Genomic DNA, 17,499 nt, shown 5'->3' with positions numbered 1-17,499 from the left:
AACTGTCAATATCCTCAGAATTCAGTACCTAAGCTATTCCTTCTTTTATTTATTTATTAGGCTTTAGGGATAAGGATTGTGATAAAGTTAGGTCACCGAGTGACATGGATGCTGATGTTGACTGTTGAACTCTCGTTGACCTCTGTGTTTACAGATAAAGGATGCTGTGGGGGGACTGCCAGGCTTTAAGAGTGTGGCTGTGCTGCAGTTCAGGTTAGTCTCTGCTGTAGTGGTGTAGGAGACTGGTCCTGGTCACATCTTGATGTGCCTCAGTTTAACCAACTCCCTTAACTGTCATTGTCATACTATACTGTACGTAAAGGTAAGGCATGACAGCATTAATCTTAAGAGTTAGCTAAAACACACAGATGTGACCAGGCTAGTGGTGTTAGACCATTGGTTTGATAAATTGACCTGACCTTCTCACCTGGTCTTTGTCAAACATCATTTCTTTAGATAAAGTGTGTTTTGTTTATGTTTCATGCAGGCTTCAGAAGGATGCCCAAGGGTGAGTATAGACACTTACCAACAGCCCTGGAGGTGTTCAGTCACTAGGAATCTGACCCTAGATCTGTGGTTAAGAATAACCTTCTCTACACAGAGAGTGTGTGTGTGTGGTTGTCGCTGTCTGAGGGTCACGCGGGATCCATGCTGTGTTTACCTGTGAGCATGTGTGGGAAAGTGTGAGGGTGTGTTGGGTGTTTTTCTTTTGTTTGCTTGGCTTAATGGTGTTATCGCGGTCGCTCACCTGAAAAGCAGGATAAGGCCGGGGCCTGACAGAGAGACAAGCTGCTACCTCACCCTTAACCCAGGAGAGGAGCTAATCTCTGGGCTTTATGCCCACAGCAATCAGCCTCATGGCCTGTCAATGTCACCCACTAGGGGGGTGATGGATTTTTACACCAATAGTGTTAAATGTAACACTTTCAAATCAAATTTTATTGGTCACATACACATGTTTAGCAGATGTTATTGCAGATGTAGCGAAGTGCTTATAGTTCTTTGCAAAAAAAACGTTCTAGGCTAATGATGTAAGAAAAAACAAAAAGGACAAATAAATACTGCAGAATTGCTTCGGAGACAGAAACAGAGCTGCCATGTCTATTGGCGCCATTTTGAACTTAGTTTAACACCATTTGAGATGTTCAATGCTAACAGCCTAAGAGTGTTGGATTCCTAACACCAGACGATGTTTCAAATTCCTACTTATATTTTATTTGAGCTGATGCTTTTACACTTTCTCAGTGTTGGGGAATTAACACCTGTGGTGATACAGTAACTCATTTTGGAGTATTTTAATTATTTGCATATTTACCTGTATCACCCATGACTGTATCACCAATGACTGTTTGGCCGTAACAGGGACATGACTGTTTGGCACCAACAGGGACATGACTGTTTGGCACCAACAGGGACATGACTGTTTGGCACCAACAGGGACATGACTGTTTGGCACCAACAGGGACAAGACTGTTTGGCACCAACAGAGACATGACCGTTTGGCACCAACAGGGACATGCCTGTTTGGCACCAACAGAGACATGACTGTTTGGCCGTAACAGAGACATGACTGTTTGGCCGTAACAGAGACATGACTGTTTGGCAGCAACAGAGACATGACCGTTTGGCACCAACAGGGACATGACCGTTTGGCACCAACAGGGACATGACCGTTTGGCACCAACAGGGACATGACCGTTTGGCACCAACAGGGACATGACCGTTTGGCACCAACAGGGACATGACCGTTTGGCACCAACAGGGACATGACCGTTTGGCACCAACAGGGACATGACCGTTTGGCACCAACAGGGACATGACCGTTTGGCACCAACAGGGACATGACCGTTTGGCACCAACAGAGACATGACCGTTTGGCACCAACAGAGACATGACCGTTTGGCACCAACAGAGACATGACTGTTTGGCACCAACAGAGACATGACTGTTTGGCACCAACAGAGACATGACCGTTTGGCACCAACAGAGACATGACTGTTTGGCACCAACAGAGACATGACTGTTTGGCACCAACAGAGACATGACTGTTTGGCACCAACAGAGACATGACCGTTTGGCACCAACAGGGACATGACCGTTTGGCACCAACAGAGACATGACCGTTTGGCACCAACAGAGACATGACCGTTTGGCACCAACAGAGACATGACCGTTTGGCACCAACAGAGACATGACCGTTTGGCACCAACAGGGACATGACCGTTTGGCACCAACAGGGACATGCCCGTTTGGCACCAACAGGGACATGACCGTTTGGCACCAACAGGGACATGACCGTTTGGCACCAACAGGGACATGACTGTTTGGCACCAACAGGGACATGACTGTTTGGCACCAACAGGGACATGACTGTTTGGCACCAACAGGGACATGACTGTTTGGCACCAACAGGGACATGACTGTTTGGCACCAACAGGGACATGACAGTTTGGCAGCAACAGAGACATGACTGTTTAGCACCAACAGGGACATGACCGTTTGGCACCAACAGGGACATGACCGTTTGGCACCAACAGGGACATGACCGTTTGGCACCAACAGGGACATGACTGTTGAATTCGATGTCTTTCAGTCCTGTAGCCTACACCAATTGAAAACTCGCCACACTTTTTGCCTCAACACACACACACACACACACAAACAATCCTCCGTTTATGCAGTTACATGGGACTTCACTAGGGAAAGCCTTGCTCTCCTCTGAGTGATGATCCCGGGTCACTAGTGTTACAGTATGGAACTAACAGGAACAGAACAGTAAGGTCATCTGCTCGCCTAGTATCTGCAGGTGCAGCACAAGAGTAGAAAGGAACGTAGACTAGTTTCAAGTGTCGTTAAACATTTGGATTCTGAAAGTTGTTGTATCAAGGAGTATTCCTTTTCCAAGTTTGAGCTGACAGCAGGAAAACCGGGATGCGGAGGTGCAGTGAGCTAATTACAGGCACGTGCCTCACCCTGGGCCATGCCAAGCTTGCCGAGAGATCTAGGTCACAGGGAAAAAGAGAAGAGCAGAAAAGGTCTCCCTGAAGACATATGAAGCTGATAGATTGCTTTTCCACATAGCCAGGTTCAACATCCAGAACCTCTTGTGCGTTTTCTTGTTGTGTTTATGACCATATTGATCACTTTGGTGGTTGGTCTGGTTTGATGGAAGTCATGGAAGTTGTAGACGACGCTCCAGGCGGGTGTAAATCTGGTGTAAATCTATAAAACTATCATTTCAGAATAGACTCATATGCTTTTAACAGGTTGGTTAGTAAATCAAAGTACAGTGTTTGGAACTCTACTCCTCCAAGGGAAACTTCTCTCCTCTTAGAGACGCTGTTTCTAGCTAAGCATATTAGATACGGTAGATGAATAAACGTATCAATAAAATAATATATACATTGATAGTCAAATTGGATGATTTGTCAATAGGTGTGTGGGTGGATAGATGTTGATGATGGGTGGAAATATATTGAATAGATTGATCAACAAACAGATGAACTTACTGATGTATCTGTATTGCCATTGCAGGTTGGATGGTGTGGTGGTGGTCTATGCGGTGACAGTGGAGGTGGAAGGGGAGGGGGTGAGCAGTGACCAGCTGGACTACCTGACCCTGCAGTCCAATCTGGTGGAGAACTCCTACAGAGAGGTGAAGGAGAGGAACTACATCACTGAGGCCCAGCACAAGGACAACATTATCAGTGATACAACTCTGGTCCTGGACCCTGACTCACTGCAACTATATACTGGTAAGACATACAACATACAATACACTGTCTGTACATTACCATACAATGCCAAACCACGAGACACAACACTCTGGAACTGTAGCCCAGGGCCGGCTCTAGCGTAAGCGAGATTTGGTTGGCAAAACATTTGACGGTGGAGAGAAACATTTAAGTTTTAAAGTTAATTTCCTTACATTTTCCACATTCTGCCATGGGCCAGAGAGAATGTGTTGTAGTTCTAAAGCAAACTTTCTCAAATTGAATACATTTAGCTATTGGCTAAGAGAAAACGTTGCAATTTCATAACAAATTGCATGTCATTTTATTCATTATGCAATGGGGCATCAACACTTTTTTTTTTACAGTTTTACAGCAAACTTCCTGCAAATCTACCCATTTTTCCTTGGGGATGAGAGCATTTTGTGTCATTTTAAAGCAATTCTACAATTGTTTTAATAATTTATGCCATGATAATATGACATCTGAGTGAGAATGGCACGTGCCTTGTGTGCCCAGTCAGTATTTGGCCATGATTACTGAACGTTTAGAAACTCTTGGTCATGTAGTATATGTGGACACTGTAACTAAGGGGCCTAGCCTGAACCATGAAAAACAACCCCAGACCATTATTCCTCCTCCAACAAACTTTACAGTTGGCGCTATGCAATGAGGCAGGTAACGTTCTCCTGGCATCCGCCAAACCCAAATTTGTCAGTCGGACTACCAGATGGTGAAGAGTGATTCATCACTCCAGAGAACATGTTTCCACGGCTCCAGAGTCCAATGGCGGGGAGCTTTACACCACTTCAGCCGACGCTTGGTATTGCGCATGGTGATCTTAGACTTGTGTGTGGCTGCTCGGCCATGGAAACTCATTTCATAAAGCTCCCAACGAACAGTTCTTGTGCCGACGTTGCTTCCAGAGGCAATTTAGAACTCAGTAGTGAGTTTTGCCATCGAGGACAAATAATGTTTATGCGCTTCAGCACTCGGCGGTCCCGTTCTGTGAGAGTGTGTGGCCTACCACTTCGCGTCTGAGCCGTTGTTGCTCCTAGACGTTTCCACTTCACAATAACAGCACTTAGTGTTGACCAGGACAGAATTTTACAACCGGACTTGTTGGAAAGGTGGCATCCTATGATGGTGCCATGTTGAAAGTCACTGAGCTCTGCAGTATGGGCCATTCTACTACCAATGTTTGTCTATGGAGATTGCATGGCTGTGTGCTCAATTTTATACACCTGTCATCAACGGATGCTCATGAAATAGCCAAGTCCCCTAAATTAAAGGGGTGTCCACATACTGTTGTGCATATATATTGTAGCTACTGTACACTAACTACCAATCAAAAAGTTGTTAGCTGACATGGCTAATTGAGTGACTGTCAGTGACTGACCTAACAAAAGAAAAACTGCTAATGCACAGACAAATTTCTAAATTGCACTTAGTGTATTCTATGATTCTTACTCTCAATAGTAAGTTGAGATCCCGACTGAGTTCCAAATCGATATACAGTGTCTTAGGAAAGTTTTCAGACCCCACGACTTTTTCCCCAAAACATTTACGTTACAGCTTTATTCTGAAATGGATAAACTTCATTATCCTCAGCAATCTGCACACAATAGCCCATAATGACTTGGCAAAGCAGTTTTTTTGAAATTTTTGCAAATGTATTAAAAATTGAGTAGTATTCAGACCCTTTGTTATGAGACTAGAAATTGAGCTCAGGTGCATCCTGTTTCCATTGATCATCCTTGATGTTTCTACAACTTGATTGGAGTCCACCAGTGGTAAATTCAATTGATTGGACATGATTTGGAAAGGTCTATACCTGTTTATATAAGGTCCCACAGTTGACAGTGCATGTCAGAGCAAACACCAAGCCATGAGGTCGATGGAATTGTCCATAGAGCTCCGAGACAGGATTGTGTCGAGGCACAGATCTGGGGAAGGGTACCAATATATTGCTACAGCATTGAAGGTCCCCAAGAACACAGTGGTCTCCATCATTGTTAAATGGAAGAAGTTTGGAACTGCCAAGACTCTTCCTAGAGCTGGCCGCCCGTCCAAACTGAGCAATCGGGGAGAAGGGCCTTGGTCTGGGAGGTGACCAAGAACTTGATGGTCACTCTGACAGAGCTCCAGAGCTCTGTGGAGATGGTTGTCCTTCTGGAAGGTTCTCCCGTCTCTGCAGCACTCCACCAATCAGGTGTTTATGGTAGAGTGGCCAAAAGAAAGCCACTCCTCAGTAAAAGGCACATGACAGCCCGCTTGGAGTCAAAAGGCACCTAAAGGACTCTCAGACCATGAGAAACAAGATTCTCTGGTCTGATGAAACCAAGATTGAACTCTTTTGCCTGAATCCCAAGCCTCACGTCTGGAGGAAACCTGGCACCATCCCTACAATGAAGCATGGTGGTGGCAGCATCATGCTGTGGTTATGTTTTTCAGCGGCAGGGACAGGGAGACTAGCCAGGCCAACCGCTGGGCCAACCGCTGATTGGCCCAGCCAATCAGAATGAGTTTTTTCCCACAAAAGGGCTTTATTACAGACAGAAATTCTTCTCAGTTTCATCAGCTGTCCGGGTGGCTGGTCTCAGACAATCCCGCAGGTGAAGAAGCCGGATGTGGAGGTCCTGGGCTGGCATGGTTACATGTGGCCTGCGGTTGTGAGGCCGTTTGGACCTACTGCCAAATTCTCTAAAACGACATTGGAGGCGGCTTATGGAAGAGCCACGAACATTAAATTCTCCTGCAACAGCTCTGGTGGACATTCCTGCAGTCAGCATGCCAATTGCATGCTCCCTCAAAACTTGAGACATCTGTGGCATTGTTTTGTGTGACAATACAATATATAAGTGTGTGTGTATATAATGTTTTGGGGGTCGGGGGCCCCCTTGCGGCCGAGGATCCTAAGCGACCACTTATGTCTGGAACAAGCCCCGCTGTGGCCAGTCTAACTATGAATTCCATGGGACACACACACACGTGCATGCTCCACACAAACACACACGTGCAAACACCGCTTCAGCGAGTGTGAAATTTAGCTTGTCAGTAAGTAGGTTAGCTCTAACTTCTGGCAGGGTTTCATCCAGCGAATGGAACAAGTTCTACAGTAATGATGACTATACCTTCTCCCTGGGCTATGTTGAATTCTCCCTGGCGGTGTCGTAAAATAATCAGTGTCATTAGTTTCCTGTGTTTCCCTGAAGATGGACTAACTACTGTCAGATGCCTGCCTGGCACAGTGTGTGGTGACTTACAGGCACTGCTTATTAACTCCAAGTTGCAGCCTCCAGGCCTGATGGTAATGCAGTCTTGGCCCACAGTGGCAGGTGTATGGTTATGAGTAGTGTTCCCCTTAGGTAAACACACAGTCAGCACCACCACTGTCAGGACTGGGGAGAGGAAGAGTGGATTTTACAGAATATAGGGAGAGTGGATTTTACAGAAGAGAGGGAGGGTGGATTTTACAGAAGAGAGGGAGAGTGTAGAAATGTAATTCCTCCTGTACATTGAGAGAGAGCGTTTGACTTATTGTGCAGCTGAGTTTGTTGAGAGCCTTTGTTATTGTTTTTAATGATCCTGGAAATCTGAATATTAGGTGTGATTGAATAGGGACTCCAGTGACTCTGTGACAGTATTGACTCTGCGTCCTCTTTCGTTCCACAGTGTCCAGTGTTACGGAGTCCTTTGAGCCCACCCATGGAATACCCGAGGATTACACCAACGGCAGTGTGGTAAGTCAGAGGTCATCTCAACAGCCTTTCACCTCTCCTGTTGGTCCAGAGGTACTTGGACAACAGTGAGATAGGCACAATGTTGAGCATGGATCTTTTAAAAATATCAAACTAAATCTATATAGGTGTTCATTTCAGTGTGGCGTGTGTTAGTGGTGTGTTAGAATGGTGTGTTAGGTAGTGTCTTGCTGAGACAGCTGCGTGGTGGTGTTATCCTGTCCAGTGCTGAGGAAGTACAGGATGAGGGGAAGGCTTTGAGGATTAGCTTGGCTCTTGCTATAGTAATCCACTACTCTTCTGGGGCTAGAGAGAGACGGATAGGGTGAGAGATTCTCAATCCAACTGTGTTTGTGAGGGATAGGTCTAGAACATTTTTAAAGATTGAAGATGAACAGTTTGAATGCAGGACTCTATTATCATTGTTGAATTTTACACGTCTGTCTGATTCTGCCGGTAGTCTAGTAGCTTTAATGTGTGGTGTAGTGGTAATCCGAGCTGGGAGCTCCAGTCTTGGTCTTGGACAGTAACTGGGTCTGCTGGTCTACTTTGCGTGCTAAGGCCCTAAGTGATTAATTTGAGTAATTACATGGACTGGAAGAGGTTGGCAAACTACCAGTCAGTAACTGGCATTTACAGCCAACTGCACACGGCCATAACAGAAGCAGTAGGCATCCAAGCTGCCCAGAACCTACCTTATCTTAGAGTGATATATTTCTCTCCCTCAGACAGAAGCTGGATTTTTTCAATTCAAGTTTTATCATAGTTAGTATTATGCCTTGGAGTAGGTGTCACACCATGTAGGTAGTTAAAACTTGATAACAATACACAGAGCATGTGTGTGTGTCAGTAAATCATTTTTGGCCGTCATTAAGTCATGGAAACCTAAAGTTCCCTAGCCTTGCCATTTTGAAGACGACTGATTTATAATACTATACAGTTCAGGGTTGGGGTCAATTACATGTCCTGAATTGAAATGGAATGCAACCCCAACCTGATGATGTAACAGTTGATGGACTAATGGGTTTCTCCTCTAATGTTTCTGTTGTCCAGGAGGACATTTTGGCTGTTGAGATGACTCCAACCGAAGTTGAAGCACAGGATGTAGCGACGGGGGAGAATGATGTCATTGTTGTAGAGGAGAACATGACCCTCCCCACTGAGGTGACCATCGATGACACAAGCATCGAGGAGGAGGTTCTGCTGTTGGGGAACACCGTGTCTACAGAGAGCCCTTTGTTGGAGGACCTCCCTACAGACCCTACCTCCCCTGAGCAGCCAAAGGGTGCTACGCTCCCCGAGCCTCCTCTGGAGATTGAGGCCTCTGGTTCAGGTCTTAAAGTACTGAAGGACTTGCACTTCCAGCCTGAGGAAGAAGAAGCCATAGAAGAAGAGCCAGCTCCAGAAGAGGAACTGACCATAGAAGAAAAGGTAGTTCCGGAAGAGGTAATCATCGAGGAAGATGTCCAAACAGAGGAAGCAGAAGTGGTGGTCTCCGAGGAAGATAAGGTAGAGGAGGAAGCTGGAGCCTCTGAAGACCTAGAGTACTCCATCATAGAGACGGAGACCATTGAAGAGGTTGAGGAAGAGGCCCCTGCCTTCGTCCCTGTGGAAATGATGGAAGCTCCCGAGCCAGTAGGGGGCCTCGGTGTCCCCGAGAATCCCCTTGCCATTGCGACTCTGCCCCCAGATGAACCTGAAGAGGAGACTAACGTGGTGCTGGCTTATCCAGAAATACCTGAATATGGAGAGGAAATTGAGAGCTTAGAGGGACCAATCATTGAGAAGCCATTAACTAAAGTGGATGCTGTGGAAGTGGAGGAAGAGGTGGCAGAAGAAGTGGTCGTTGAAGTTCCGGACATTTCTGAGATCTCGGAGGAGGACTTGGTAGAAGACGAGATCTTATTGGTCGATGAGGCTGCTCCGGACGCCACCCACACCACCCCTCTCTCTGCGGAGAAAGAGTCACCCTTCACCCGAGTCTCTGATTTCATAGTATTGGAGGAGGTTACAGAGGCCACAGCCCTGGACACAGCCCCAGAACCAGAGGCAGAACAGGAGGACCAAGGGGTCACCCCAGCTCTCATACCCGCCGAGTACCACCCTGATCCCGACATTTCTATCACTCTGGAGGTAATGACCGATGACCGAGAGATGATGTTTGTAGTGTATGTTACTCAGGGCTCTGAGTGACTAGGAAAAACTCCCCTTGTTATAGTACCGTTCAAGCAGGCAGAAATACAGTGGGCACCACGTGTTATAGTACCGTTCAAGCAGGCAGAAATACAGTGGGCACCACGTGTTATAGTACTGTTCAAGCAGGCAGAAATACAGTGGGCACCACGTGTTATAGTACCGTTCAAGCAGGCAGAAATACAGTGGGCACCACGTGTTATAGTACCGTTCAAGCAGGCAGAAATACAGTATGCACCACGTGTTATAGTACCGTTCAAGCAGGCAGAAATACAGTGGGCACCACGTGTTATAGTACCGTTCAAGCAGGCAGAAATACAGTATGCACCACGTGTTATAGTACTGTTCAAGCAGGCAGAAATACAGTGGGCACCACGTGTTATAGTACCGTTCAAGCAGGCAGAAATACAGTGGGCACCACGTGTTATAGTATCGTTCAAGCAGGCAGAAATACAGTGGGCACCACGTGTTATAGTATCGTTCAAGCAGGCAGAAATACAGTGGGCACCACGTGTTATAGTACCGTTCAAGCAGGCAGAAATACAGTGGGCACCACGTGTTATAGTACCGTTCAAGCAGGCAGAAATACAGTGGGCACCACGTGTTATAGTATCGTTCAAGCAGGCAGAAATACAGTGGGCACCACGTGTTATAGTATCGTTCAAGCAGGCAGAAATACAGTGGGCACCACGTGTTATAGTACCGTTCAAGCAGGCAGAAATACAGTGGGCACCACGTGTTATAGTACCGTTCAAGCAGGCAGAAATACAGTGGGCACCACGTGTTATAGTACCGTTCAAGCAGGCAGAAAAACAGTATGCACCACGTGTTATAGTACCGTTCAAGCAGGCAGAAATACAGTGGGCACCACGTGTTGTAGTACCGTTCAAGCAGGCAGAAATACAGTGGGCACCACGTGTTATAGTACCGTTCAAGCAGGCAGAAATACAGTGGGCACCACGTGTTTTGCATCATGTTTTGCATTTCTGCCTGCTTGAACTGCGAATAGCTCAGACACACATGAAAACATTAAATGACCATGGGAATCATATTTGTGCATCTTTGAGCAATAATCTGTTGATTCCTGGGGTCATTTTATGTTTTCATGTGAATGACAGATTGTTCACCGTTCGTTCGCTTGCTATCGGCGCGGTGTGTTATAGGGACCACCCGCCAGTGTCGACTGACGGCCGTCATTTGCAAATCAGTTTACGACCGGCACTCTGTTTAGAGGTGCTAAGTACTCTCGGCCAGCAGTCCTACTAGTCTGTCCATGCCTTTAGTCTAATCATCTGTAAGCACCGACATTTTCTTCTTTTAACATGAATGTTACGAAATGTTGTTTCACACTGACCAGTTGCACCATGAATTGTGTCATGTCTGTTTAACCAGCTGCAGACGATCGACCCTGTGACAGACTATGACCTGGTCCACTTCGGCGGGACAAACCAAACAGAGGAAGGGAGCAGTGGGTACCCTTCTGGAGTGGTAAATGGTACAGACCACAGCATTGCCATGCCAATCAACCCTGGGCGGGCTCTGATGGTGTTCTTCAGGCTGAGGGTCACCAACATGATGTTCTCAGATGACCTCTTCAATAAGAGCTCCGCAGAATACAAGGCCCTAGAACAAAGGTTCCTCGAGCTGGTGAGCTATTCATTTTGATAATTTATTCACCCCATATTTACTTAATATGAAGTGTTGTATGTAGACAGTGCTCACTCTCTCTACCCATCTCTCTCTACCCATCTCTCTCTACCCATCTCTCTCTACCCATCTCTCTCTACCCATCTCTCTCTCTCTCTCTCTTTCTTTTCTTTCTTTTCTTTCTTTCTTTCTTTCTTTCTCTCTTTCTTTCTTTCTTTCTTTCTCTCTTTCTCTCTTTCTCTCTTTCTCTCTTTCTCTCTTTCTCTCTTTCTCTCTCTTGCTAGCTGGTCCCCTACCTCCAGTCCAACCTTACTAACTTCCAGAATCTGGAGATCCTGAACTTCCGGAATGGGAGTATCGTGGTCAACAGCCGGATGAAGTTCGGGAGGCCGATGCCTCGCGGCGTCAACAATGCAGTCTACTTGATCCTGGAAGACTTCGCTAACACAGCCTACCAAACTATGAACCTGGCCATCGACAAGTACTCACTGGATGTAGAGTCAGGTAAGGTTGACAATTACCACATGTTTCACCGGAGACACACGTTTCTGAATTATTCCCACTCTTTGGTTTTTGGGGAGTTACAATGCCTTAACATTAGCATATCTACATGGATTGTAAGTTAAACGCATGGCATAACCAGGAACACAACATCTGTATGGTGTTGACGAGTAGGGGTGTGTGAACTAGAGAACAGATACTACCTTTTCCCTCTTTAGTTTCATGCAAGGAGAAACTATATCATGCTGTGATTCGGGACTAAACGTAAAGTAAATATGCAGAGCAATTCAAATCATTTATTTGTATTGGAACTAGTGAACGGCAATGAACTGGTGAACTTAAACAGAGTCTGCACTTATCCAATGTGCACTTATCAGGAGTTGACTGGAAATGCCCTAACACCTGTGTCCTGTGTGTTGTTGCTAGGTGACCAGGCCAACCCCTGTAAGTTCCAGGCGTGTAATGAGTTTGCCCAGTGCTCTGTGAACCGCTGGTCTAGCGAGGCGGAGTGTGTGTGTAATGCTGGCTACTTCAGCGTGGAAGGTCTGCCCTGTCAGAGCATCTGTGAACTGCAGACAGACTTCTGTATGAACGACGGGAAGTGTGACATCATACCTGGACAGGGGGCCATCTGCAGGTAGGTGTGTGTGTGTGTGTGTGTGTGTGTGTGTGTGTGTGTGAATTTCACTACAATTGATAGAATTTTAATGTCTCTTGAAGGACCAATGCACAATTCCAATAATTGTCCGTACTGTAAAGCCGTCTCAGAAACAACATCATGGAAATTCAGTACGTATAAACAGATGTGTCTGCCAACATGTGTTTCACACCCACCGTCATAAAACAAACAGAACACTCCAGATGTTGTTGACCTCAACACGGCCAACGAGGAAGTTCACACCCTCCATGGAACGCTTAATCCCGGTTCCCACTAACAAGAAATAAACACTAAATGAACTTTTCTCGTGCATTGATGGACTTCAGTGTGTGCGTTTCTGTTATTGCGTTGCACTAACAGTTGTTTCTTATGCTTGTAGGTGTCATTATGTTGAGAATTGCTAGTGTTCTAGGTGTGTATGTGTGGTACTAACAGTTGTTCCTTATGGTTCTAGATGTCGTGTAGGGGAGAACTGGTGGTACCGTGGAGAACACTGTGAGGAGTATGTGTCAGAACCTCTGGTGGTCGGCATAGCGATAGCCTCTGTAGCAGGTTTCCTATTGGTGGCATCTGGTGTGATCTTCTTCCTGGCGAGGACACTACGGGATCAGTACGATAAGGATGAGGCTGAGGACCCCATACGGTGAGTCAACACAACACAACAGCCTCTCAGATGGAGGGTACATCACCTGCTGGATAGTGACTGCCATCCAGTCATATAAGCAGTTAGAGTTGTGTGTGTGTGTACAGTAGGTGTGTTGGTACGTGTACGTGACTGCGTGAGCTTCAGGAGCTGAACAAAGTGTAGGTGTCTCTAACACTGTCAGAAGGCCTGAGGCCTTATATATACTGTATCCCTGGTCAGTACAGTACAGCAGTTTACAGGTGATATGTTAGTAGTAAATACTGCTATAGACTTAACCTGTCTAAATATATTTACTGTAAAAGGACATCCCCTATTTAAGCCTTGATCAGAGATGATTATTTCAGAAGAATACTAAAGTGTCTCCTTTCTCTCTCCCTCATCTATTCTCCCTGGGGACTGAGTTAATCTTTACCCTTTCAAACATACAACGTCCTCTTCCCCACGGCCCTCCAACCTACTCTCACTTACACAAAGGGTTTTGTCCCTATCACTATTACCAGACAGATGTATTTGTCGGTCTCTTCTCTCCTACTAGCAGACCAAGCTTAGATCTCTCTCTCTGCCCCCCAGGCGAGGGGAGAGTATCCCGTCTCTAGAGAGGGCCACTAAGTACAACCCCATGTATGAGAGTGAGGCCACGACGGGCTACAGCCACTACTACCGCCGCTACCCAGAAGCCCCGGTCTACAGCAGCGCCAGCGCCGAGGCCTCCACAGACTTCAGCAGTGAGGAGATACGCCACATCTACGAGAACAGCGAACTGACCAAGGAGGTGTGTGTCTGTGTGTAGGCTGGTGGGGTGGAAGCCAATGTGTGGGATCCCGTTTCGTATTTACCTACTCATTTTCTCAAACGTATCATAAAATTCCTTAATCTAATCTGTCCTGTCTGAATATAGACCTACTGTACCGATTGGACAAAACGTCCGTCTGTCTATCATGTAACCTTTCTCAGCCTGTTAACCCCGCCCACTCTTCTTCCACAGGAAATCCAGGACAGGATACGCATCATCGAACTCTATGCGAAGGACCGGCAGTTTGCAGACTTTGTGCGGCAGCATCAAACGTGAGTGTGGCTCCAATCATTTATTCAGGGCTAACTTGAGATATGAGCGCGCAAATCAGACTTTAGAAACAGAAAAGGATGAAGGCTGGGAATACAATGCCAAGGGACATTTGGCTCCCAGACACATCTAACCAGCTGTCTGCCCCAGAGAGACAGGACACATTAGTGGATACAGACAGTCACTATGTTTGGTCTCAATGTGACTGGCAGCATATGTCTGTGTGAGGGAGGAAAAGCAGTGTGAGGTATTGGGTTGCGTGAGCGTGGTGATTTGGCATGCCATCACTAATTAGAGTCGTATTAGTGGGAATCGTGTGCGTGGGTGTGTGCGTGGGTGGGTGTGTGCGTGGGTGGGTGTGTGCGTGGGTGGGTGGGTGGGTGGGTGTGTGCGTGGGTGGGTGCGGGTGTGTGTGCGTGTCTTGTCTTGTCTGGTCTGTCTGTGTATTGAGTTGCTTGGATTTGCATGGTACAGTTAGTGCCAGGTCTCTGCTGCCTATTACCCACACTGCCCAGTCTAATCAGTGTGTGTTTGTCTTCCACAGTGCCCTGGATACACGCAGACAGAGCACCCTTGATAAACGCAGAGAGAGCACGTCCACGTAGCCCAGTATGGGACACTCAGCTGTATGCTGGACAACAAGGTACCTTATCCTTAACTTTGCTCTTTCCCCGCCCTGCCCTTCCTCCTTTGTCAGTGCCTTCTCTCGATTGGGTGAGCTCTGCTGGAATGGGTGTGGTGGCTGTGGGCATATCTGCTGATCATTGGATGTCTTCCTTTGGGGGAAGACCGGCCCCCCTCCACCTGGAATCATATTCGTTACTTGAAATGATGACAAACAAAACGCAATGCTCTCTAGGATACCTGTTCTTTAGGTAGCAGATAAGACATGATAGAGTATTACATTTGCATTTAATGTCATATCTCACCCAGTTGTTGTTGACGGAAGAATGTAGCACTGTGAAAGTGTAAATATTTATCCCATTGGAATGTTGGATAGGTACTGTAACGTGTGATTATCACTCTGCTAATGTTTGTATGGACTGTTATGGTTAAATAACTGTATGAATTAGAGACTTTTCTTAAAGGGATGGTCTATACCAGGGGTGCACAACTCAGGACCTCAGGCAACTCAGGACCTCAGGCAACTCAGGACCTCAGGCAACTCAGGACCTCAGGCAACTCAGGACCTCAGGCAACTCAGGACCTCAGGCAACTCAGGACCTCAGGCCCTCTGGCAAATCAGGCCCTCTGGCAAATCAGGCCCTCTGGCAACTCAGGCCCTCTGTCAACTTCTGCAGGGACTAAAAGCAGCAGATATTGTTGCCCTCTGGACCAGAGTTGTGCGCCCTTGTTCTATACCCAGTTGGAGATTGAGCTCAGTTGACTGGCCAGTGTCTGTGCTGTTCTGGGTGCTATGGGATCTCTGTTGTCTGAGTTTCTGGCTAGTAGTAAGCCTAGGTAGTGTTCTCCTGAAGTTGGGAGAAGCTAGTTGGATGCACACTGTGGGCAGATCTTAAATCTCAGCCCTCTATGGCTCTGGTGAAAAGTAGTGCACTATATTGGGAATAGGGTGTACTTTGACATTTTAGGAAAAGTGGACAAATGAAGGGCGAATCTTCAATTTTTGTTCAGCTGCAATAATTTTTCCCCTCTTCTTTCCCTCCTTCTCTATCCCTCACTCTCTCTCTACATCAGGAAGGAGTTGGAGTTTGTTTTCTGTAGGGAAAAAAAGTATTACAAGAGAGAGGGAGAGTGGGAGAGGGGGAGAGATTTTGCTGAAGGACCAAAATATAAGTGAAAACACATTTTGAATGGAAACAATCTTCAAGGGGATTTGATCAGGCAGTCTGTTTCCAGATATGTGTTAGAAAACATTCAAGAAAGTACATCAAATGTACATGCGTAAACAACATGTGCTCTGTGGATAAGCAAACTCTTAGCAGCGGCTTTTAAATCAAATAAAAATGAACCAGAAACGTGAAAATGGTCCATTCTGTAACCACTAGTTTGGAAACCATCCTTGCTTTACCCTGTACGTATTTCACATGAAGAGGACTGGTTTCCAGTGAATCCTCAAAGTTGCATTTCCTCCTGCTGTAGGTTTACTTTTCCACATTTGTTTTGACTGTGAATAGTCATAGGAAATCATAAGAATACACAGGTTGAACTCAAATGCCAACATATTCCCTATAGTGCACTACTTGCCTAAAGTAGTGCACTATACAGATTAAAGTGTCCATTTGAGATGTGCCCACAGACATTTAAGATGTTTCCTGATTTAGGTTTACATTTCATGTTATCCTGTCCTTTTCTCTCAGGCTCCTGTATGGCTCCACACAAGCGAGAACACGGGTTACTGTGGTTGAACACAAGCTTACCTTCCACTTATGATATCGTCATGCCTTTTTCAATCTGTGTGTTCGTTTTCATACACATTTTCTGGTGTGCATAAACTGGTTTTCTCAACATTCTCTTCCTTCATCGGGACTCATAGCCAATGGGATGGATCCAGAACGCTGTCATGTAAATACTATCCGAGTATTGTGGTATGTTCTTTACACTAGAATGTCAACGGAATGCGCTTGACATGTTGACATGTTTTGTTGTACAAAATGATGATTATTTTTTAACGTAAGCACTGGTGGATATTTAAACAAATATTACATTACTACTTGCAGTTATGTCAATGTTTATTCTTAAAATGAAGCAATAAATAAAAAGACCCGTTTTCTACTAAATGATTATTCATGCTATGTTTGTTCCAGAAGTCACCTGTCGACATGCTTGGTTAAACAACTTAACTCGAGGATTGCTCATATTTTTTCATGAGGTCTGTGGGAACGTGGTTTGGTTACAGTTTCACTGAGGGTTTCAATTAAGATCACTTTTAGGAGCAGTAAACATTGAACTTGTTCCTTTTTCTGTCCAGCTCCTGTGTCATGTATGGATGTGGATACACTGAGTGTACAAAACATTAAGAACACCTGCTCTTTCCATGACATAGACTGACCCGGTGAATCCAGGTGAAAGTTATGATCCCTTATTGATGTCACCTGTTATATCGACTTTAACCAGTGAAGATGAAGAGGAGGAGACAGATTAAAGAAGGATGTTTAAGCCTTGAGACAATTGAGACATGGATTGTTTAAGTGTGCCATTTCAGAGGGTGAATGGACAAGATAAAAGATTTAAGTGCCTTTGAACGGGGTATGGTAGTAGGTGACAGGTGCACCGATTTGCGTGTTTCAAGAACTACAACGCTGCTGGGTTTTTCACACTCAACAGTTTCCCCATGTGTATCAAGAATGGTCCACCAC

At 45.8% G+C, this 17,499-nt stretch overlaps 1 protein-coding gene across 2 annotated transcripts in view; it reads left to right on the top strand.

The window, feature by feature from the left end:
• The window catches only part of LOC110502001 (interphotoreceptor matrix proteoglycan 2), a 28,819-nt gene extending 11,903 nt beyond the window's left edge, over positions 1 to 16,916 (top strand). Inside the window, exons 6-18 of one of the 2 annotated variants that reach the window (XM_036959545.1) lie at positions 155 to 213; positions 488 to 508; positions 3,535 to 3,755; positions 7,407 to 7,474; positions 8,525 to 9,604; positions 11,057 to 11,311; positions 11,596 to 11,815; positions 12,239 to 12,449; positions 12,925 to 13,113; positions 13,687 to 13,888; positions 14,102 to 14,181; positions 14,724 to 14,822; positions 16,501 to 16,916. In XM_036959545.1, coding sequence (XP_036815440.1) covers positions 155 to 213; positions 488 to 508; positions 3,535 to 3,755; positions 7,407 to 7,474; positions 8,525 to 9,604; positions 11,057 to 11,311; positions 11,596 to 11,815; positions 12,239 to 12,449; positions 12,925 to 13,113; positions 13,687 to 13,888; positions 14,102 to 14,181; positions 14,724 to 14,784 — 2,667 coding nt within the window. In that variant the 3' untranslated portion in view covers positions 14,785 to 14,822; positions 16,501 to 16,916. Of the gene's footprint in view, positions 1 to 154; positions 214 to 487; positions 509 to 3,534; positions 3,756 to 7,406; positions 7,475 to 8,524; positions 9,605 to 11,056; positions 11,312 to 11,595; positions 11,816 to 12,238; positions 12,450 to 12,924; positions 13,114 to 13,686; positions 13,889 to 14,101; positions 14,182 to 14,723; positions 14,823 to 15,877 lie in introns of both variants that reach the window. The other variant, XM_021579884.2, reaches the window with a different exon arrangement.
• The last annotated feature ends 583 nt before the right edge of the window (positions 16,917 to 17,499 follow it).

Source organism: Oncorhynchus mykiss, chromosome 22 (assembly GCF_013265735.2).
Source record: "Oncorhynchus mykiss isolate Arlee chromosome 22, USDA_OmykA_1.1, whole genome shotgun sequence".
NCBI classification, from domain to species: domain Eukaryota; kingdom Metazoa; phylum Chordata; class Actinopteri; order Salmoniformes; family Salmonidae; genus Oncorhynchus; species Oncorhynchus mykiss.
This window is presented reverse-complemented; position numbering and strand designations above follow the sequence as displayed.